The sequence below is a fragment of the Anabrus simplex genome, chromosome 2 (assembly GCF_040414725.1).
Source record: "Anabrus simplex isolate iqAnaSimp1 chromosome 2, ASM4041472v1, whole genome shotgun sequence".
Classification (NCBI taxonomy): domain Eukaryota; kingdom Metazoa; phylum Arthropoda; class Insecta; order Orthoptera; family Tettigoniidae; genus Anabrus; species Anabrus simplex.
The window spans coordinates 1100498622-1100521903 of NC_090266.1; the positions used below are offsets into that span (position 1 = coordinate 1100498622).

General features: G+C 39.4%; 1 protein-coding gene across 1 annotated transcript in view; it reads left to right on the top strand.

The window, feature by feature from the left end:
- LOC136863785 (RNA exonuclease 1 homolog) overlaps positions 1-23282 on the top strand; it is a 260407-nt gene that overhangs the window by 145894 nt on the left and 91231 nt on the right. The window contains exons 7-8 of the mRNA XM_068226090.1: positions 6566-6697; positions 13635-13740. Of these exons, the coding sequence (XP_068082191.1) occupies positions 6566-6697; positions 13635-13740 (238 nt within the window). The remainder of the gene's footprint in view (positions 1-6565; positions 6698-13634; positions 13741-23282) is intronic.

Consider the following 23282-nt stretch of genomic DNA (forward strand, 5'->3'; position numbering starts at 1 on the left):
CTTCAAGCCACAGGCAGTGCCAATGCACTATGAGCGACTTGGTCTCCTTTACGCAGTGGTCCACTACATGAACTAGCCACACATCTTGGTAGGTGTGCTCCTACCTACTAATGGACCCAAATTGGGACACTGGGGCAAAATGCTGGCAACCAAGAATGAGTTACCTGGAAAATTTATAATGTCCAATAATGGACCATTTATTTTGGAATTATGAATTAACTCATTCAGGACAAATATTTTACGTTCCCTATGGGAATAAATATCTATATCAAATAATTTAGTTAATCAAGAATGTGTTGTTAGAATTTCACCCATTGCCTGTGATGTGTTTCACCACTCCACCAATAGTTGCTTGGATTTTGGATACACATGAGATACCCATATGCTTATTCCCATTTCTTGATGGATGCATCTGTTTCTTGGCACAAGCCAGAGCAAAATGTAGCTTCCACTGAAGTCCCAGTCTGCTCCATGACTGTGACAATATGGACGCTGCTGGGGTATGGGTAGTGCTGAGTAATGACATTCGGAGCACGACCAGTGCACCTGATTGTTATGAAAGGTGTTGCTCATAGGGTCAGTCGTGTTGCAATAGCTCTGGCCCAATGAGGAAAGCAGCAGCAAACTACATCACTCCTCATCTTCCCTCGTACATCTCATTTTGGCGCCACCATCGGTTGTTGCAGTTTCCCTGTAACCTTGATTGGGGCTATTTGAGGATCCACTCAGCCTCTGGGCTGATGACTTAAGAGAACCATGTTTCACCCCCCTGTGTTGACAGGGATCAATAATTAATTTCCTTCCTCGTAGTGTCAAGTCAGAAAGCTGGAACACCTCTTTACTATGTGATGCTCAGAAAGCATCATAGAAACCTATCAAGAGATTCCTGAAATCCAAGTTTTCTGACATAATTATGTAGAAAACTGCCCTTGAAACTTGTGGATAATGCAGTAACAACGTGGAAACCTCCTGTTTTCATTAATTGTAATGTTAACCCCATAATTAACGACCGGGCTGAGCGTGGGCCATCAAGGATGTTCTGGCAACCTTCCTGGAATGAATCTCTACTACTGTCATATTTCTTGCTGTTAGGTAACAAATAATTCACCTTATTTCACACTTGGGGTTTATTCGATTGTCTTAAACATTTCTTTCACACAGTACAAAGCACATATATTGCTGACGTTGCTGCTGGTGGTGTTTATTTATGAGCAAAGGATGACAGAAGTCTGTGTGCATGTGCAAAATCATGAACACACAGGCAATATTGATGAACACACAGGCAATATTGGTGATAGTTTTTTTCCCCCATGTAACTTCCAATTTTTTAAAATTACAATGAAACCTCTCCTCAAATACTGACAGATCCTGATGTCCTGTCTAAAATAATATAAAAGTAATTATTCAATCAACTCAATTTACAGACACGGTCAATTGTTCCAGAGTACTAAAACTTGCTTTATCTGTTGTCTCCGAACAGTATTGGGATTTTAAGACCTAATACACTGTGTTACAAATATTGAAACATTAGTTTTAAAAACTGTACAGAAAGGTACTATACTATAAGTTCTGTACCTGCTAGCTCTGCCACCTAGCCCTCCAATACCATTAGCTGGAAGCAGTTGAACAAAGAAAGTCATAGAATGTTGCCTGACAGATGGGTCTGCAGTTCACCAATTGCCGCGATCAAAACACATATTGTAACTTTATTTTTCTCTTCACTCACCTGTCAGTTGTTTTTCTATAGACTGCCAAAAATAAAACTGAAATTATTAAGTGTGCGGGAAACCTACATACAGTGTTCATGTGCTTGCAGGCGATTTTGCTAACAGAAAGGCTACAGTAATAAGGAAGTGGCATGAAAACTGTGATGACAAGATGGAAGTGATGAGGAGAGAGTTCATATAACTGTATATATATCTTCTTCATTTCTTTTCATATCTTTTAACTGTTTCAGGGACTGCTTTGGGAAAGCATTCTTTCTGATTATACATACATACATACATACATACATACATTATCATTATAGACTGTTATGCCTATCAGCGTTCAGTCTGCAAGCCTCTGAGAATTTACTAAACGTCGCCACAATCCTCGATTTGCAACTAGTGTTGTGGCCTCATTTAGTTCTATATCTCTTATCTTTAAATCGTTAGAAACCGAGTCTAACCATCGTCGTCTTGGTCTCCCTCTACTTCTCTTACCCTCCATAACAGAGTTCATTATTCTCCTAGGTAACCTATCCTCCATTCGCCTCACATGACCCCGCCACCGAAGCCGGTTTATGCGTACAGCTTCATCCATTGAGTTTATTCCTAAATTAGCCTTTATCTCATTCTGAGTACCCTCCTGCCATTGTTCCCACCTGTTTGTACCAGCAATCATTCTCGCTACTTTCATGTCTGTTACTTCTAACTTATGAATAAGATATCCTGAGTCCACCCAGCTTTCGCTCCTGTAAAGCAAAGTTGGTCTGAAAACAGACCGATGTAAAGATAGTTTCGTCTGGGAGCTGACTTCCTTCTTACAGAATACTGCTGATCGCAACTGCGAGCTCACTGCATTAGCTTTACTACACCTTGATTCAATTTCACTTACTATATTACCATCCTGGGAGAACACACAACCTAAATACTTGAAATTATCGACCTGTTCTAGCTTTGTATCACCAATCTGACATTCGATTCTGTTGAATTTCTTACCTACTGACATCAATTTAGTCTTTGAAAGGCTAATTTTCATACCATACTCATTGCACCTATTTTCAAGTTCCAAGATATTAGACTGCAGGCTTTCGGCACAGTCTGCCATTAAGACCAAGTCGTCAGCATAGGCCAAACTGCTTACTACATTTCCACCTAACTGAATCCCTCCCTGCCATTTTATACCTTTCAGCAGATGATCCATGTAAACTACGAACAGCAAAGGTGAAAGATTACAGCCTTGTCTAACTCCTGTAAGTACCCTGAACCAAGAACTCATTCTACCATTAATTCTCACTGAAGCCCAATTGTCAACATAAATGCCTTTGATTGATTTTAATAATCTACCTTTAATTCCATAGTCCCCCAGTATGGCGAACATCTTTTCCCTCGGTACCCTGTCATATGCTTTCTCTAGATCTACGAAACATAAACACAACTGCCTATTCCTCTCGTAGCATTTTTAAATTACCTGGCGCATACTGAAAATCTGATCCTGACAGCCTCTTTGTAGTCTGAAACCACACTGGTTTTCATCCAACTTCCTCTCGACTGATCGCACCCTCCCTTCCAGGATGCCAGTGAATACTTTGCCTGGTATACTAATCAATGAGATACCTTGATAGTTGTTGCAATCCTTCCTGTTCCCTTGCTTATACATAGGTGCAATTTTGCGAAATTAATAACTGGTTTGACAGAAGGCAGTTTGGGTTTAGGAGAGGTTATTCAACTGAAGCTCAGCTTGTAGGATTTCAGCAAGATATAGCAGATATCCTGGATTCAGGAGGCCAAATGGACTGTATTGCGATTGACCTATCTAAGGCATTTGACAGGGTAGATCTTGGAAGACTACTGGCAAAAATGAGTGCAATTGTACTAGGATAAAGAGTGACTGAATGCGTGGCTATATTTCTAGAAAATAGAACTCAGAGAATTAGAGTAGGCGAAGCATTATCTGATCCTGTAATAATTAAGAGAGGAATTCCTCAAGGCAGTATTATTGGACCTTTATGTTTTCTTATATATATCAATGATATGTGTAAAGAAGTGGAATCAGAGAGAAGGCTGTTTGCAGATGATGTTATTCTGTACAGAGTAATAAATAAGTTACAAATTTGTGAGCGGCTGCAGGGTAACCTTGATAGTGTTGTGAGATGGACGGTGGACAATTTTATGATGATAAACGGGGCTAAAAGTCAGGTTGTGAGTTTCACAAATAGGAAAAGTCCTCTCAGTTTTAATTACTGCGTTGATGGGGTGAAAGTTCCTTTTGGGGATCATTGTAAGTACCTAGATGTTAATATAAGAAAAGACCTTCATTGGGGTAATCACATAAATATGATTGTTAATAAAGGGTACAGATCTCTGCACATGGTTATGAGGGTATTTAGGGGTTGTAGTAAGGATGTAAAGGAGAGGGCATATAAGTCTCTGGTAAGACCCCAACTAGAGTATGGTTCCAGTGTATGGGGCCCTCACCAGGATTACTTGATTCAAGAACTGGGAAAAATCCAAAGAAAAGCAGCTCGATTTGTTCTGGGTGATTTCCGATAAAAGAGTAGCGTTGCAAAAATGTTGCAAAGTTTGGGCTGGGAAGATTTGGGAGAAAGGAGACGAGCTGCTCGATTAAATGGTATGTCATAATCTATTACAACATAAAATAATTTAGAAGCCTCCACCTTATCAATACAATATTTATTTGCTATAAAGCAGTAAATTCAGTCAGTACTGGTTTCGACCCCTATGGGGTCATCCTCAGCTGACACACATTAAATTGGTTTAAAAAACATCACATGTAAAACATTACACCTTCGTATAACTGACTCAATTAAACCAACATTAAAAAGTTGCTTATTAAAATAGTAAATGGATCTTATTCTTTGGCTTGAGAAGTACTTGTTATGTGAGGCATATGACCTCATGTACCTAATCTATTAAACATCAAATGAAGTTTACACTTGTGTCTGTAAAATTGTTACATATTTACAGCATTTATCGTCTTATATAACTGACTCAATTAAACCAAGCATTAAAAAGTCGCTTATTAAAGTAGTAAATGGATCTTATTGTTTGACTGGAAGAGTACTTGTTATGTGAGGTATGTGACCTCATGTACCTAATCTATTAAACATCAAATGAAGTTTACATTTGTTTACACTAGTGTTTGTAAAGTTGTTACATATTTACAGCATTGTCGTCTTCAAGATATATATACATAAAAAGTTTTAGACCCGATGTAACAGGCCAGTTAAAAATAAATGAAATGGTAAAAATAAGTAAAATGGATCCAATTTTTTTTCCTGTTTGTTATTGCTGCATTGTACTTGTAAATTGGTGAGTACACGGTGTATATATGCTAAAGTTGAGGCTTATAGTTGTTTTCATTCGTTCCAGTGTTCCTTAACAACTGCTAGTATGCAGGTGATGAAGTTATCTTGATATATAGATGTTGTTATGAAAGATTGCGTGTGCCGTTATTAAGTTAAATAGTGCCTATTATGAGCTGAATTTCATTTGATATGCCGTACATCTTGAAGTAAGGTTTAAATTATATCGATGTTAGTCAATGTACATTTGTTCTGGTGATAGCGTGAGGGCTTCTTTTATGTTGTAGAATATGATATCTGTAAGTAGAAATAATTTATATAAGAAACGGCGTGTAATAGGTTGTGAAAAGTGAGTGTGTATTAAAGTACTTACGTTGAGTGTTGGCACTGTGTGTGCTGTACGGCTGCACGTCGAGATCTGTTACGTGTTATTCTGGGGCTGTAGTTCGCGGCTGTGGAGGAGAGGTTTGGAGGGATGGAGGGAGCGGGATTAGAGTAGGGGAAGTCTTTAAGCGGTTCATTTGTATGTGTGAGTTGTTGTTTCTTAATTCTTTTCAAATAATAATTTTTTAGAAGGGGAATGACTGTATTGAAAAGAATGTTGGTTTTTTCTGTGATTTCCTTTAAGTTGAAATTTGGGTTGACGTATTGGTCTAAGTTTATGTAGAATGCTTTATAGTAAATGAATATTGTATTGATAAGGTGGAGGCTTCTAAATTATTTTATGTTGTAAATGGTATGTTCCGAGCTGTCAGAGGAGAGATGGCGTGGGAGGACATCAGTAGATGAATAAGTTTGAGCGGTGTCTTTAAAAGTAGGAAAGATCACAATATGAAGATAAAGTTGGAATTCGTTTATAGGAAGGGGAGTTAGGGATTGGAATAACTTACCAAGGGAAATGTTCAATAATTTTCCAATTTCTTTGCGATCATTTAAGAAAAGGCTAGGAATACAACAGATAGGGAATTTGCCACCTGGGCGACTGCCCTAAATGCAGATCAGTAGTGGTCGGTCGGTCGGTCTGTCTGTCTGTCGGTCGGTCGGTCGGTCTAGCGAGGAGTGCATGTTATAAATTTAGAGTCAGATCGGGCAACCTCCTTTGCAATAAACAACAACTCCCAGATGCGGAAAAATTGTTATATTCCTCCGATGTCTGCAAATGATAGGTTTCACTGTGTGTGTTTTTAATATAACTTCATTTGTTGCTTGTGTGTTCTTTTCCATTACTTGCATTGACATTTTGGACACCTTTTCTCCTTCTGTGTTTATGCATTGATCCTAATAATCTTTCTACCATCTGTATTAACTTTTATCTTTTTGTCTCTTTGTTTTTCCTGTGTTTAATTGTTTTTTAAAATCCTACACTGAGGAGTGAGTATTGATGCTCTCCCTCATGATGAAACTGGGTAGCAGAAATGAGAGTGTCGGGAACTAATGAAAGAGTGGATGTAGAAGAGCTGGAATGATGAGGAGAGAGTTCATATGACTGTTTATATCATTCTCTTTGTTTCTTTTCATACTTTACATCTGTTCCAGGGACTACCACCACGACCAATCATTCGTGACTTAGGAGGGAAGATTCCTGCCAATATCCGTCAAAAGTATCTGAATATATTAGCAGAGGAATATCTTAAAATATGTTCGGATGGCGAGGAAGCTTTTAAAAAAGTATGTAGTAAGCTTATCTCTTTCTTTCCTTATCTCTTTTATTCTGAGGATTAATATTTATTAACTGTAGTGAAGTTTAATTTTGGAATAAAGTTTGAGGTATGCAGTGAAGCTACAAGCTTATGGAATGTAAACCATCATGCATATTTCATTGTAATTTGATATGTAAATATAATGCCAATTCAACGATCAGGGAAAATTTCTTGCTGTAATTATAAGTCACAGCAAAACTACAACACACTGCTGATTATCCATGCTAATGAGCACAGATCGAAAAACATGTAAAATCCGCAAACACACAGAACGACCTGAAATAATTCACACTTTTTATTTACAAATGGTGCAATGTTTGAAATACAGGGCCCACTAAACTACATTTCACACTTAATTTGCTTTTGGGAATGAAATATCCATTGTTTTCTGCTTCAGTTTATTATTTACCTTTTTTTCCTGACATTTTGTTGTTTGTCATCTTGGTCTACCCCAACAGTTCTTACTGCCTACATTTAAAGTATCTCAAAAACCAAAAGTCCTGGGTGTCATAAGATGTGTTCTATCATTCTATCTCTTCTTATCAAATTCCTTGAAATTGTTGTCCTTTCACCAGTTCAATTCAGTATCCTTTTATTTGTGATTCAATCTGCCCATCTCACCTTCAGCATTTTTCTGTGACACCACATTTCAAAAGCTTCTATTCTCTTTCTTTCTTTCTTTCTTTCTTTCTTTCTTTCTTTCTTTCTTGCTGAGCTAGTTATTGCCCAGGTTTTACTTCCGTACAGTGCCATGCTCCAGAAGAAAGTCTTCAGAAACATCCTAATTCCTATATCACTATTTGAAGCGAATAAATTATTTTTCTTATGAAAGGATTTCCTTGCTTGTGCTAATCTGTAATTTATGTCTTCCTTACATCTACTCTCATTAGTTATTCTACTGCTCATCTACTTACATTAAGACTTCATTTCCTAATCAGACAGTTTTTTTCATCATGTAATTTTGTTCGACTCCATTACTTTGGTTTTGGATTCATTTCTTTTTACCTTGTGCTGCTACTCCAGCAATTTCTCCAGATCTTCTGCTGACTCAGATAAAATGATGATACTGTTCAGCAGAGTTTTGATTCCTTCTCCTTGAATTGTGATTCCTTTTCCACACTCCTCTTTGATTTTGTTTAGCACCTCTTCCATAAAAAATTGAATATGAGAGGAGAAAAACTGCAATCCTGCCTCACTCCTTTTCTGATTACTGCTTCTTTTGCTTAGCCTTCAATTGTTATCACTGCAGACTTATTTTGTACAGATTGTAGATAATCTTTCTTCCTCAGTATCTTACCCTGATCACATTCAGAATTTAATAGTTTGGTCCGATCAACGTTATTGAATGCCTCTTCCAGGTCTGCGAATGTCATGCAGTCCTTAATTCAGTCCTTTAAGACACAACATAAAGTCAAGATCGCTTTGCGAGTTCCGACATTTCTTCTGAAGCCAAACTGATCTCTTCCCGACTCAGTTTTAACTTATCTTTCCATTCTTGTGTAAATAATGAAGGAAATTACATTTATTTGGATTGAAGAATAATACAAAAATAACAGATTAACATTAACAAAATACAGCCACCAAACACATTATTCAAAGAGTCAATATCTGCTTCTTCTCCTTGTTTTTTCATCCTCGTTTTGTATTGTCCTTTTCTGTACTGGCAATACCAACACTACATTAATATGTGTTAAAAGTAGAGAACAGTCACAACAATTGAAAGGAGACAGGGTGCATTTTGACAGTTTTACTTGAAGATGGAACGAGTTTTGTGAAATGCTTAAAATAAATCGGGACATTTCGTCAAATATTTGTACTTGTAAAGCATCTACATTACGTCTAGGGTTAGATGTTTATTTCTGTTTACTTTTATCGATTGTATCACCAAACAGGTTTTTGGCGCCTCTCTCAGAACACTGTATAGTCCCTGGGCTTTCAGACAGGAATTGAAATTGCTCCTTCTTAACACGAATCTAGTATTTTAATATTATCGGATGTGATTATGTTCTCGAGACCAGAACAGATGTTGCACCTTACGTACACCGAGCTCGATAGCTGCAGTCGCTTAAGTGTGGCCAGTATCCAGTAATTGGGAGATAGTGGGTTCAAACCCCACTCTCGGCAGCCCTGAGGCAAATGCTGGCGCTGTACCTTAATTAAGGCCACGGCCGCTTCCTTCCCATTCCTAGGCCTTTCTTATCCCATCGTCACCATAAGACATATCTGTGTCGGTGCGATGTAAAGCAAAAAAAAAATAGCACCTTATGTACATAAAGTCATGGTAGGTCTTGGGATTGCCAATTACTGTTTCAGTCCTATTATTAGACGAGGAATTTAACATTCACTTTTTTGCGTTAAAATGTCATAAAAACTGCAGTCAGTTTATTTGCGTAGCATAACATTTAATTATTTTGTATAATTTCCAACTTGTCCTGGCTTGTGCAGTGAGCGCACATTCCAGCTGAGCTCAAGGTCACGAATAACCAAAATTCCTTGCGTTTAAGTGGTACTTTTTCTATTTCCAATTTGCTTGTGATTAGTTAGTGGCAGAATTTAATATAATGCATTTGAGAATTGTTTAGAATCGATACATTTGAAACTATATTCCCGAGTTCAACATAAGCTTTAAAAGTTGATGTAGGCTTAATTTATGCGGTACAAGGTTTCCAGAAACTTACTACGAACAGTATACCAGTGACCAAATTACAATGGAAGATTGAAAAAAATAAAAAAAAATTTAAAAAAAAAAGAGGAATTTTGCCATCATGATTTACATTAACCTAAAATGCTTACCCGTTTCTGCTTTTACAAACGCTTATGTGGAGTGATGTGCCACCCCATTTGTTTCTTTCCTTTTTCTCAGGAATTATGAGATATTATGTTCTGTACAGTTGCATATAATTTAAATAGCACCCTTACAGCAGTGGGATGCATGAAGTTAAATAGAAATCAGGAACACAATCAATACACTAGAAAATATATGTTTTAATCCACTCTGCAAATTCTTAATACTTCAAATAATATTAGGCACTCTAAAAAAAGGGCCACACCCGGGCAACTGGAGTGGGCCATTGATGATGATTATGATGATGATGATGATGATAAAAAAAGGTACCAGGCCCATAAACTCAAATAATGATTACTATAATAACATATGCCAGCCCCGTGATGTAGGGGTAGCGTGCCTGCCTCTTACCCGGAGGCCCCGGATTCGATTCCCGGCCAGGTCAGGGATTTTTATCTGGACCTGAGGGCTGGTTCGAGGTCCACTCAGCCTACGTGATTAGAATTGAGGAGCTGTCTGACGGTGAGATAGTGGCCCCGGTCTAGAAAGCCAGGAATATTGGCCGAGAGGATTCGTCATGCTGACCACATGACACCTCGTAATCTGCAGGTGTTCGGACTGAGCAGCGGTCGCTTGGTAGGCCAGGGCCCTTCAAGGGCTGTAGTGCCATGGGGGTTTAGTACCAAAGCATACTGAAACACAGTTTTGGGAAATAGCATTTTGAAATTCAAGGGACAGAAGATACAAATGGCCCTACTCGTTTCACAGTTTACTTGCACATAAGTCCTGCATTCTAAATATACCTCTGGTACACTGAACAAAAGTCAACATTTTCATCAGTGATTGGATTATTTGTTACCTTTTGCTGCACATTCTGTACAAATGTCACCTCTGTGCTGGGAGCACACAAGTCTGTAACATAGAAACACAGCTGGTTTTCATTTTCCTGTCTTTGACTCTTGGGCATATAGCACAGTGCCCTTGTTTTAGTTTCTTTGCTTTCAATCCTGGTTCTACGTCATCCATATCTGCACCTAACAGTGTTCTGATATTAGTAGCAACTTCTTTAGTGATTGGTTGAGTCAATTCGTTGCACATGGGGCCTAGCAAGTGCAGTTCTAAGAGTTTTCAAGTAGGAATGTCTGTTCAGCTTCTCAGTTCTTTTTACCGACTTGTAGAGTACTCTGGAGTTAATCCCTGCCTGATCCACATGCCGTAGAAGAGACAAAGTGGCCAACACCTTGTTTTCCTCGCCTTGGAGGCGTGGAGATGTAAAATTTTTTGGCTTCTTTGTCACACTATCAATTTTATTGTCATTGTGCATTGTTGACAACAATATCACTGATTTCCCCTTTTTCGGGCATAATGAAACGTGATTAAAAGCTAACTGAGACGAAAGAACTTTTTTTCTACATGGAAGGAACCAAGCTGGAATTTCAGGTTTAGTTTTGCGCAGGGTTCCTACCATTGTTATATTATAGTCATGTACCATTGTTTGAGCTAAAGGTACTGAAGTGAACCAGTTATCACAAGTGATGTTTCTTCCGGTTCCACGTGTTGGTGCTATAAGCTTTTTCACACAACGAATGGGAAGTGGCTCATCGTTCCTACCACGATCCTGTCTTCCAATGTACGGAATGGCAGACACCATGTAGTAAGATCGAGAATCACACACAGAAAGAAACTATTTTCATACTGTACATATCTGGTTTTTTTTTTAATATGTATACTCGAAATGGACACTTTCCATGGAATCCAAGTAACTGTTCGTCATTCGTGCAATATTCATGAGGAGTGTAAGCAGATCCACACTGAGAAATGAATTCTTCCCATAATTCATAAACTGGAGTAAATTTGTCATCTCTGTTCCTTTTCTCTTTATCATCAAAGTGCACACATTTCGATAGAGGCTTGAATCTTGACTCACTCATAATGGCACAGTACACTGAAACTCCATAACTTGACGACATTTCTTGTGTAGCAAGATGATTATCCTGTTGTTCAGCAGTTATGTAAAGCAGACCTATCATGCCTTTTATTTCCATAGAATCACAAGCTCCCACAAATTTTGTGTCTTTACAGTATGCCTGACTCTAGTGGGAAATCTCTTCATTTGTATCCACAATGATAGAGTCGATCATATTATCTATGAAAAGAATTTGCCAGGCTTCTACTTCGCTTTTCATGTATTTAGCCTCGCCCTTGGCACCAGGAACTCATAGAATAATATTGTGCACAGCAGTGTGGGTCTGTGGAGGTGGAGTTTTTTTTTTTGCTTTACGTTGCATCGACACAGATAGGTTTTATGGCGACGATGGGACAGGAAAGGCCTAGGAATGGGAAGAAAGCGGCCATGGCCTTAATTAAGGTACAGCCCCAGCATTTGCCTGGTGTGAAAATGGGAAACCACGGAAAACCATCTACAGGGCTGCCGACAGTGGGGTTCAAACCCACTGTCTCCTGGATGCGCGCTCCTAACTGCACAGCCAACTCGCCCAGTAGGAGGTGGAGTAGATGGCAACATGTGACCATTCCTATGCTTCAGAACAGTCCCTGGAATGTCAGTATCACCATCAGAATCCTCTGATACACTAATTTCAGTAGGGTTATCGGAATCCACCTCAACATTATCTTCTGTCTCAATTTCCTGAAATTCATTGTCATTTTCACCTTCACTTTCTTCATCAAGTATGACGAGAGCCTCATCAGTAAAGTCAGTGTTCGTCGCACTAATTTGCAGGATAAAAATGGCTATTAATTCTAATGCAGTGAACAAAATATCACATACGTAAACGCGAATGGGGTGGCATGTAACCCCAACGCTCATCTCAATTCAGGTACACTCAGCGCATGCCTGTGCAACACTGATGGCGTCACTCGGTTTGCCTTCATTAGAGATTACTGAGAAGGGGAGAGCCCAATGCACAAGCGCAGTCACGCAAAGGAGAAAAAAATACGATGGGGTGACACGTCAACCCTGTAAGCGTTCTAGGGTTAAAAACTACTTGTAGAACTAATGTAATGAATGTTTGAAGCCGGCCCCCTGGTCTACCTTGGTTGCCTCTCACCCACAGGCCCCGGATTTGATTCACAGCCAGGTCAGGCATTTTTACCTAGAAATAAGTGCTGGTTCCAGGTCCACTCAGGCTACGTAATTGCCTTTAATCAAGGAGCTATCTACTGGTGAGATGGTGACCCCGATCTAGAGAGCCAAGAATATGGGCCGAAAAGGATTCGTCACACTGATATTGCGTCACCTCGTAATATGCAGGCCTTTGGGCTGAGCAGTGGACGCTTGGTAGGCGAAGGCCCATTAGAGCTGTAGTTTGGTTTGATTTGGTTTGGTTTGGTTTAGGAGTGTTTGTAAGATTCTAATTATAAACATTTCATTTTTGTGGTGTTTAGCCGAATTGTTGGTGGTTTTAAATCGTTCCCAGATTTTCCATTTTCGGTGTTGTACGTTTTTTCCTTGGTCTCTCCAAAAATGGAGAAAGAGGTTTCACTGTGTTTGTTTGTCAACCTCTTCAATTTCTTCTCTTCTGAGTTAAAGAAGAGGCCAAGTTATTTCAAATAGTGTCATATATTGTCTACTTTTAGTAACATCAGAATTCTTAGCAATTCCATCTGGCATTAATCTAGAGTCACATTTTCACTATGAATAATAGGAGAATTGGCGACTGTGATATAGTATACTGTTCAGTTTATTAAATTAGCTGTTTTACCATTATTTCAAAGTTACAGTTATATTCAGTGCATCATTTGCTCATTAACAGACCTCAGGTTTCCTTAGTTGTAAGCTTGGGAGATAATGCATACCTGCTTGGAAAGACTGAAAAGCCTGACTCTTCATCCACTGAATTTTCTTGTGAAGGCATGTTTTATGAATTAGTTTTACCTGTACTAAAATCTCCCATCATACTTAAATTTTTACATCTATCTCGCTAATGATCCTCCTCCATTTTATAAATTTTTTATCTGGCTGCGAGTTATTTGAATCATGGAAGATTGCTCAGACATTTATTACTCTTGCTATATGTCTCATTCCATTGTAGGCATAATATCTCACTAGTAGAACATGAATCTTTTGTGCAGAAATATTGATTAATTTCTTCCATTGTAGGCAATTGAAGAAGAGACCGCAGTCCATGAACGCTGCTCGGTGAGGAGCGTTTATTTGAGCTCAATGTCTAACTGCATAAGTAGACTGAGAAAAGGAATTGGTGCTGGTAAGTTAAACATTGTGCATTTTATAAAGGAATGTTATTTTAACTGAAACCTTATTCTAAAGGACTAGAAATTTTTAAATTACAATTATTTTTAGCCAGTGTGTGTGTGAGAACACAATTTTTCTCTTTTCCTGCTGGTTCTTTCCTACTATGCTGTAGTATTAACTCTCACTTGAGTTATTTAGTTTCTACTACAGATTGTTATCATTCCTATTTTCTAGTAGCCTGAAGAGAAAAAGTGAAGAAAAATACAGATTTAGGGCAGAATATAATAGTAAAAGAACACCAACCAAATTCTTTGTAGTAATATAGGAATTATGTCAAAGACCAAAATGTTTATTACTCTGAATGGGAAGTGTATGAAGATAATCTGGTAGTTAATGGGAATATACAAGAATTGAGGTCTAAGAAAGAAGAATAAGGAAAATAGTAGCCTTTTGAACAATAAAGAAATGTAAGTGGCACATCTACTAAAAGACCAAGAAAAGGCAAGAAAAATCCAAGGTAAATGTACCCATTAGCAAAAATTAAGAATGCCATAGGTTTGACTTCATTGATGTCTTATATTCTACGTGTTCGTATTTATACAGTATTGTTGAAACAAGATAAACATAATCTACTAGCAAACTACACCAGATTCTTGACCAGTGGCTTGCAAAAACAAAACAGATTAGCTACTGCACCTCTGTGATAAAGTTGAGGTAGTTAGTGGATCCCCACCAGCACGCAAAGTGCTTGACATACTATTGATCTTGCGGCCCCTTGTTCTTTAAAATGGTAGTTTTCATTCCCCAACACAAATCCTCAGAGCTATGTTGCCAATACACCTCTTATTACAGTAGACGTCAGTCTTTTTTTTCAACTCAGACAGTTCACACATGCTTTGTTCGCTGTTTGAAAGTCTTGTAATATTTACTTCATTAATTAGTATTTTTGAAATATATTGCATTTCGGTTAGCTTGATGCAATAACATGGAGACCTTGGGGATCACACCTGAAAATTAACACACCAAAAGATTCTCAATTAAATCTACCAGTGCTCACAAACTATCCTTAGCCGAGCACCATTAGTAGTGTTACAGGACCGAGAAGCAGTGGTTCCGTGCCTGCGAGTGATACTCATCTGAGTAGTCGTTGTTCTGTGAAGAAATGAAAGGTGACTAAAACTTTAAGTAAACAAAGTCAACGGCTGGTATGTAATGCATATGAATATGTTACGAAGAACTACTCAGGCAGGGATCATATTTCATAGACAGCTAAAATTTTGAAACATGATAGGAAAACTAGTAGGAAAATTGTACAAAGGGCCCTACAACTCCGAAAATGTGTGGTTATTTTTTAACAAAATTGGTTATTTTTGCTGTGACTTTGTGGGACACGAGCTGAATAAATTCTTTACTAAAGGTAAGTCACTGTTAAAACATTTGGAAAGTGTGTGTGGCTTTCGTTATTTCAAAAACTACTCTATGACAGCTGTTAATAAAACTTGGGCTATGTTTCTGAATTCTAAGGAAAAAATAAACAGACTGTAATGAAATCCGCTAGAAGAGTAACTCGCGATATAAATACATAGACCTTCTCCGTAAGTTACATTCTGAGGGTTGCAGAGTTGTCTATCTGGATGAAACTTGATATGAGACTCATGACATTGTGAAGAAAGTGTGGGATGATGGAACTTGTCATTGTGTATTGAAGGCACTAACATCGCAAGCAACCTTATTATGGTGTTACATGCTGGGGGCAGAGAAGGTTGGGTAGAAAATTATATCTATTTGTCAGAAAAAACAGTGAAGGCTGCAGAGCTGCTAGCCATGTCAAAATGGCAGCTCAAATTTTTTAAAACTGGTTTAGGTCATACCTTGCAGAACCTACCACATGACCAGAAAGGTGTAATTGTGATGGACAGTGCAAGCTGTCATAGCGGCAGCTGATTCAATTTCCTTCTATGATCAGCAATATTAAGGACACAATATCAAGGGACAATTGACATACAGACACTTTAGAGTGGGTGAATCTCATACAATGGTGTCTACCAGGTGGTCCACCAGCCCTTTGCGATCCAGTTTTATGTATCACTTCACATTTACTACAATTCTGAAAGACATCGGTCCCTTTCCCTAAATCGGGGTAATATAACGAGATGTGTGTTTATGGGCTAGAACACAGTGGGAATCATGAGCGCCATTATTAATTCATTATGGGTACCTCCTCATCCTTGCCCAAACCAGCACCATACCCAGTGCAATGATACATACGGTCTTTTACAGGGTGAAATAAACAAATTAGTCCTTGGAAGCTATCAAGTATGCGACCTTACCACATCCCAGGCAACTGGCTGTTTCCTGTCCACTATCCCATATCTCCCCACCCGCTTGCCATGTGAGCTACTATGGCACTTGACCTATGGCGCCCACTTTCTAGCCTGAACAGTACCATGCTCCCAGTCTGTGCGCCAACCTCCTGTTTTAAAGTACGTGTTCTGCATATCTGAATTCATCTTACATCTTCATTCGAGGTACCTATAATGAATTAATTGTGGTGCTCACAATTCCTGCTGTCTTTTTAGCCCATAAACACACATCTCGTTATATTACCCCAGTTTAGGGAGAGGGACTGATGTCTTTCAGAATATAGATAAGAAATGTGTTTTTCCACCATTCAAAAAAGAAAAAAAAAACACATTTCTTATCTATACTTTGAGTCTGTCAATACGGAAAATGAAATGTATAAATAATAATGTCTTTCAGAATTGTAGTAAATGTGAAGCGATGCATATAACTGGACCACAAGGGGCTGGTGGTTATGATTTTCATATTTGGTTCCATATTGAATTAAGATTACATATAATTTAATTAACAACATTTTATTCCACCTACTCAGTACTTTACAATAATTGCAATGCCTATGTATACATTACATTGTGTTGCTAAGGGACTAGTTTTGGCCCTGTGTGGGTCATCATCAGCCTAAATAAGGTACACTTTTATTTGTTGATATCCCGGAACAATATCTTGTTAATAAGATTGATAAAATGACCTATATGTGTAATGTGATAATGTGCAAATAAAATGGTGAAATGCATGAAATGTTATGTGAGATAAAATTGTATCGTGGTACTGATCAATAGACCAAGTTTACATATATTGCAGTGAGACTATAAATATAGTACCACGGAGCTCGATAGCTGCAGTCGCTTAAGTGCGGCCAGTATCCAGTAATCGGGAGATAGTGAGTTCGACCCCCACTGTCGGCAGCCCTGAAGATGGTTTACTGTGGTTTCCCATTTTCACACCAGGCAAACGCCGGGGCTGTACCTTAATTAAGACCACGGCCGCTTCCTTCCAATTCCTAGGCCTTTCCTATCCCATCGTCGTAATAAGACCTATCTGTGTCGGTGTGACGTAAAGCAAATAGCAATATAGTAGAACATCGATTTTTACAATAATGGTTGAAATATTACATTTACAATAAAACTGCATAATGGTAAATGTATAAAATGCCAGTCTGAATATAAAGTCCAGATGCTTCTAGTGAATTCTATCATTCAATTACATCTTTTGCCAAAATGTTGAACATTTATTATGTACAACATTGGCACAGACAGTATCTGTCTTGCTTAAAGTCCAGTGTTTTATGATTCATAAAATGCATACAGGCTGAATATAAGTGACTTCTTATATTATAAGGAGTTTTGCATATGATGAGAGGTGAAATTCCCAATCCAAGATGGAACCAATAGAACCTGATGATGAGAATAGAAAAATTAAAATTAATCACGGGTACAGCCGTCAAGAGTTCCACATTCATTAACATGCAATAATGGGAACAACCGTCCCCGTGTACTCAAGTCGGAAATACATCTGTCTGACTTCCGATTTCTTTCAATTGTGATGTTGTACTTTAGAATTACATTCCTAGATAGTTCTAGCAGGTTTACATGCCAATGTTAGTATCCAAAGGCTATTTTGTCAATGTTTATTTTGCTTCTGAAGTAGGTCATCTTGTTCATGAAATGAATGCTACTATGGAGCAAGATGCGTATAAACATCGCAAGGAGGAAGAGGAAAAAATTCTGCAGTTTCCACTTGTTAGTGGTGATGAAGATAACTCAGAATTATTTGATAGTAGTTTTAGCAGTAATAGTGTGTCTGAGAACTGTGACTCCGCTGGTGAAAGTGATAGTGAGGATGAAGATAACTTCGTACATAACCTCACCGCTTCGAAAAATTGAAAATGGAGTTTGGCTAGTAATTTTCCGAAAGGCAATGTGTGTGCAGTTGTTCAGGAGCTAAATACTGTAGTCAGGAGGCGTCTGGGTGATAATGCTACAGAATATAGTTGTGAGTCAGTTCCTTACTGACACTTTTTGGGAGGGAATTTGCAAGGAAACCAACGCATATGCAAATAAAATTATGGAAGATGTCACCCTTCCTGACTACGCCTTTATAGGAAGTACATCCCAAGGTAGCACACCAATGAGACTACAGGGAAGGCACTGGGGTCATTTTCCTGAAACGATGGCTCCTACAGTAAGTAAATCAGCTACATCAAGGAGATGTAAAGTCTGTTTCGAGCGTGGAATCCGGAAGGAATTTTGCATCGACTGCAACAAATGAAAAGTTGCCCTCCATGTGGATGGAGATTTCAAGGTGTACCATAACTTAAAAGACTTCAGTTAATTATAGTAAGTTAAACTCTAACCCAAAATGTTGTTAACATGATGCATTATGCTTTTATAACCATTTTAGCATCCATAACATAAAATGTAGAAAAGATAATCGCATTCCAAGGTACATTTTTCAAGGAAAATATTTGCATGGCAATGGGTTAATATAATTGAGAAATTCTACATACATCTGGACCAGTATTTCAATGCTAGTTACAACCTTAATGAAATCACAGAAAAATCCAATATTTTATTTGATTTATTTATTACTTTTCTCAGAAAAAAGAATCTAGCCAATCAAAAATCATTCTTAAAGTTAATTAAAGGTCTTCTGTCGAGATAATTACCATCACTCCCACATCCTTCGGCCCCACCTTAAGTTACTCCCCTATTCCCCATCCCTCCCCTCGCACCTTACCCCACCCTACCCGCTCCACCTGGTAGCTCCTCCCCTTACCAACCTCTTCCCCTCGTGCTTTCCTTGCCATTCCCAACACACGATCATTCCAGTTGCACACTACCGGTCAAGCCGATCACATTGCCACGCAAGGTGAGTACTCTTTCTCTTCGTTTTCCTCCCTTTCATTTCTTTTTCTTCAGAGATCCTTGCGTTAATTTTAATTTTTCTATTCTCATCATCAGGTTCTATTGGTTCCATCTTGGATATACTGTATATGAGTTGACTATGTTTGTAAGTATAGGAAATATTATATGTAGAATTTTGTAAATAATATAAATTTATTGATGAGCTGTGTGTTTAACAGAAAAAAAATTGTTAGCGTAAATTGTATAATATTGTATTATAGGAAAATTTTCTTCTCTTGTTAATTTAATATTTAGTGCTTGACAATAATGTATTTTGGTGTACCATTTGCCACCGAGGTAGACACCTCATTTGCAAATAAAGAGATTTTGATTTTGAATTTCACCTCTCATCATATGCAGAACTCCTTATAATATAAGAAGTCACTTATATTCAGCCTGTACGCATTTTCTGAATCATAAAACACTGGACTTTAAGCAAGATGGATACCATCTGCTCCAATGTTGTACATAACAAATATTCAGTATTTTGGCAGAAGATGTAATTGAACGATAGAATTCACTAGAAGCATCTGGACTTTATATTCAGACCGGCATTTTATACTTTTATCATTATGCAGTTTTATTGTAAATGTAATATTTCAACCATTATTGTAAAAATCGATGTGCTATTATATTGCTATTTGCTTTACGTTGCACTGACACAGATAGGTCTTATTGTGACGATGGGATAGGAAAGGCCTAGGAATTGGAAGGAAGCAGCCGTGGCCTTAATTAAGGTACAGCCCCGGCGTTTGCCTGGTGTGAAAATAGGAAACCACGGTAAACCATCTTCAGGGCTGCCGACATTGGAGCTCGAACTCATTATCTCCCGATTACTGGATACTGGCCGCACTTAAGCGACTGCAGCTATCGAGCTCGGTGGTACTATATTTATAGTCTCACTGCAATATATGTAAACTTGGTCTATTGATCAGTACCACGATACAATTTTATCTCACATAACATTTCATGCATTTCACCATTTTATATGCACATTATCACATTTCATATATAGCTCTTTTTATCAATCTTATTAACAAAATACTGTTCCGGGTTATCAACAAATAAAAGTGTACCTTATTTAGACTGATGATGACCCACACAGGGTCGAAATTAGTCCCTTAAAAACACATTATAATGTATAAATAGGCATTGCAATTATTGTAAAGTATTGAGTAGGTGGAATAAAACTTTGTTAATTAAATTATAGGGGCTGGTGAGCCACCCGGTATAATTCATTTGATCCACTTCAACGTGTTAGGTAACTCCTTTTTTTTCTTCCAGACATCTGTCATGTTTAACTCCATCCTTATTGACAAGAAATAACCAGCTTATCATCTGGGCTTCATTGATCTAATGTTTCCAGTTGTGGGGATCGCTACAATTACTGACTTGCCAGCTACAGTAAACACAACATTAAATAGAACTGCATTTTTATTCTGCACAGAACTTTACATTGTTTTTCCTACAATACAGTCCATAGATAACATTATGTAGAAAGGCACTGGACCGAGCTGGATAGCTGCAGTCGCTTAAGTGCGGCCAGTATCCAGTATTCGGGAGATAGTAGGTTCGAACCTCACTGTCGGCAGCCCTGAAGATGGTTTTCCATGGTTTCCCATTTTCACACCTGGCAAATGCTGGGGCTGTACCTTAATTAAGGCCACGGCCGCTTCCTTCCCACTCCTAGCCCTTTCCTGTCCCATCGTCACCATAAGAGCTATCTGTGTCCGTGCGACGTAAAGCAACTAGCAGAAAAAAAGGCACTGGATGTATTTGTTTACTATATCTTAAGTGTCAGCCATCTTGTTTTAATTATGCTGCCATGGAAATCATAAAGAAGACTGGAAGTCTACATGCTTTCACCGGCATTGCCTAGTATGGTGAGGTCCAGCTGCTGCTCCCTAGGTTCCTGTGGCAGAGGGATGACGTGGTTTCTCCACACCAGCCCCCCGCAGAGTCGAGGTAGTCACGGCTGAAAGTAGTACAGAAACGTAACTCTTCGGCGGGAGTGAGTTGTCTCTGGGCTGATGTGATGATCCTGAGTGGTATTTTGTCCAGGTAAGGGTGTGTTATCAGCCAGGAGGAAAGCAGGTTTTATACAAGCAGTGCTGATGCGGACGGGCTTGCCTCTTATCTGCACAGTCAGTGTCCTATCACTTCGAGCTAACACTCGATGTGGGCCAGTGTATGGCGGATGTAGGACACCGCGGACCATGTCATCACGTAGGTAGACATGAGTACAGGTGTCAAAGTCCCTGAAGGTGAAGGTGGTGTGTTGATCATGTTGTGATGCTGGCAAAGAACGCAGTCGACTCATTTGTTGCTGGAGTCTGGCTACAAAGTTTGAAATGTCCTCGAGGTGGTTGTCTGTCATGGCACAGATCATTTCTCCCGGAAGTTGAATGGGTTCTCCGTAGACTAGCTCTGCCGAGGAAGCACCAAGATCTTCTTTATGCGCACTTCGGATACCAAGTAAGACAATTGGTAAGGCTTGCAGCCAAGACATATTAGGATGGCACATGATGGCTGCCTTGAGTTGATGGTGGAAACGTTCTACCATGCCATTGGTGCCAGGATGCCAGCTGGTTGTTCGGGAGTGTGAGGTTCCGGTGAGAATTCCCAGGTTTCGGAACAACTGAGATTTGAACTGTCTGCCTTGGTCGGTCGTGATACGATGTGGTGATCCAAAGCAAGAGATCCGGCATGCTACAAAAGCTTCAGCGATGTCTTCGGCTGTGATGCGTTTCGGTGGCCAGACTTCTGGCCAGCAGGTGAATCGACCTACTGCTGTCAGACAGTATCGGTAATTTCCAGCATGAGAGAGTGGGCCGATGATATCCAAATGGACGCGAGCAGACGCTGGGGTAAAGTTGCCATTTGGAGCATTGTTATGGCCCGTGACTTTCGAGCGTTGATATGCCTATCAGGCTTCTACCCATATACGTCAGTCTTTTTGCATGTGGGGCCATACGAAGCATTCTGATGCTAAACGGGCAGTCGCTCTGGCACCAGGATGACTGAGACCGTGAAAAGAGTCAAAAGCTTGTCTGTGAAAAGGTGCATTGATAAATGGTCTGGGTCATCGCGTTGAAGTGTCGCAGAACAAAGTGATGTTGTTTCCTGATGTGCAGACTTGCTGCAACCAAAGTGTTGATTCGCGGTTCAATAGATCAAGGAGTTCTGCATCCCGTTCCTGTGATCGTGCCAAAGCGCAGAAGTCCAAAGTGCTACTGGCAATTCTGTTGATGCAAGACAGTGCAACTGCGACTATGTTGGAGGAGCCTTCAATATGCTTAATGTCCATTGTGAACTGAGCGATGAACGATAACTGGTTCAGCCGCACAGGTGGGAGTTTGTCGTGATGTTGCTGGAAGGCGTAATTCAGGGGTTAGTGGTCTGTATACATGGTAAACTGCTGGGCTTCCAAAATGTGTTTTAAATGCTGCTTTGCTTCATAAACGGCAAGCAACTCTTGGTACTAGGCTGGCCATTCGGTTTGCTTCGGAGATAGTTTTCTAGAGGAGAAGGCTAGAGGCTGCCAGGCATCATCCACGTATTGCTGGAGGCTAGCTCCAATAGCGTTGTTGGATGCATCTGTGAACAATCCCAATGGTGCTTTGCGGATCGGGATGTGCTAGGAGGGTAAGGTAGGCTTTCTTTACAGGAGGCAAAAACTTGTTCCATTTCTGGTGTCCAGGGTGCCTGTTGAGAGCCGCGTAAACTGGATACAGCTGTGTGGAGTGGAGCCTGGTACTGCAATGCTGAGGGAAGGAACCGGCAATAGAAATTGATCATTCCCAGAAAACGTCTGAGATCACGTGCAGTTTTCGGGAGAGAAAAATTCTGCAGAGCTGTGATGCGTTCCGGCAGTGGTCGTGTCCCTGCGGCGGAGACTTCGTATCCGAGAAAGGTGACTCTTGGTGATGCTAAGACACTCTTAGTGGCATTAATGAGGAATACCATACTCAGAGAGGCGGTGGAAGAGAGCTCGCAGGTGGCGCCTGTGTTCTTAAGGACTCTTAGAGAAGACCAAGATGTCATCGACGTACACAAATGTAAAATCCAAACCAGATAGTACTTCGTTTATGAATCTCCAAAAGGTTTGACCAGCATTGCGTAGTCCAACTGTCATCAAAGGAAACTCAAATATTCTGAAGTGCATTATGATTGCAGTCTTTGGAATGTCACTTGGGATCATGGGAATCTGGGTGTAGCCTTCACTAGGTCGATAACTGACAAAATAGTGCATCCACGGAGCTGATGGCTGAAATCATGAAGATGCCAAGGT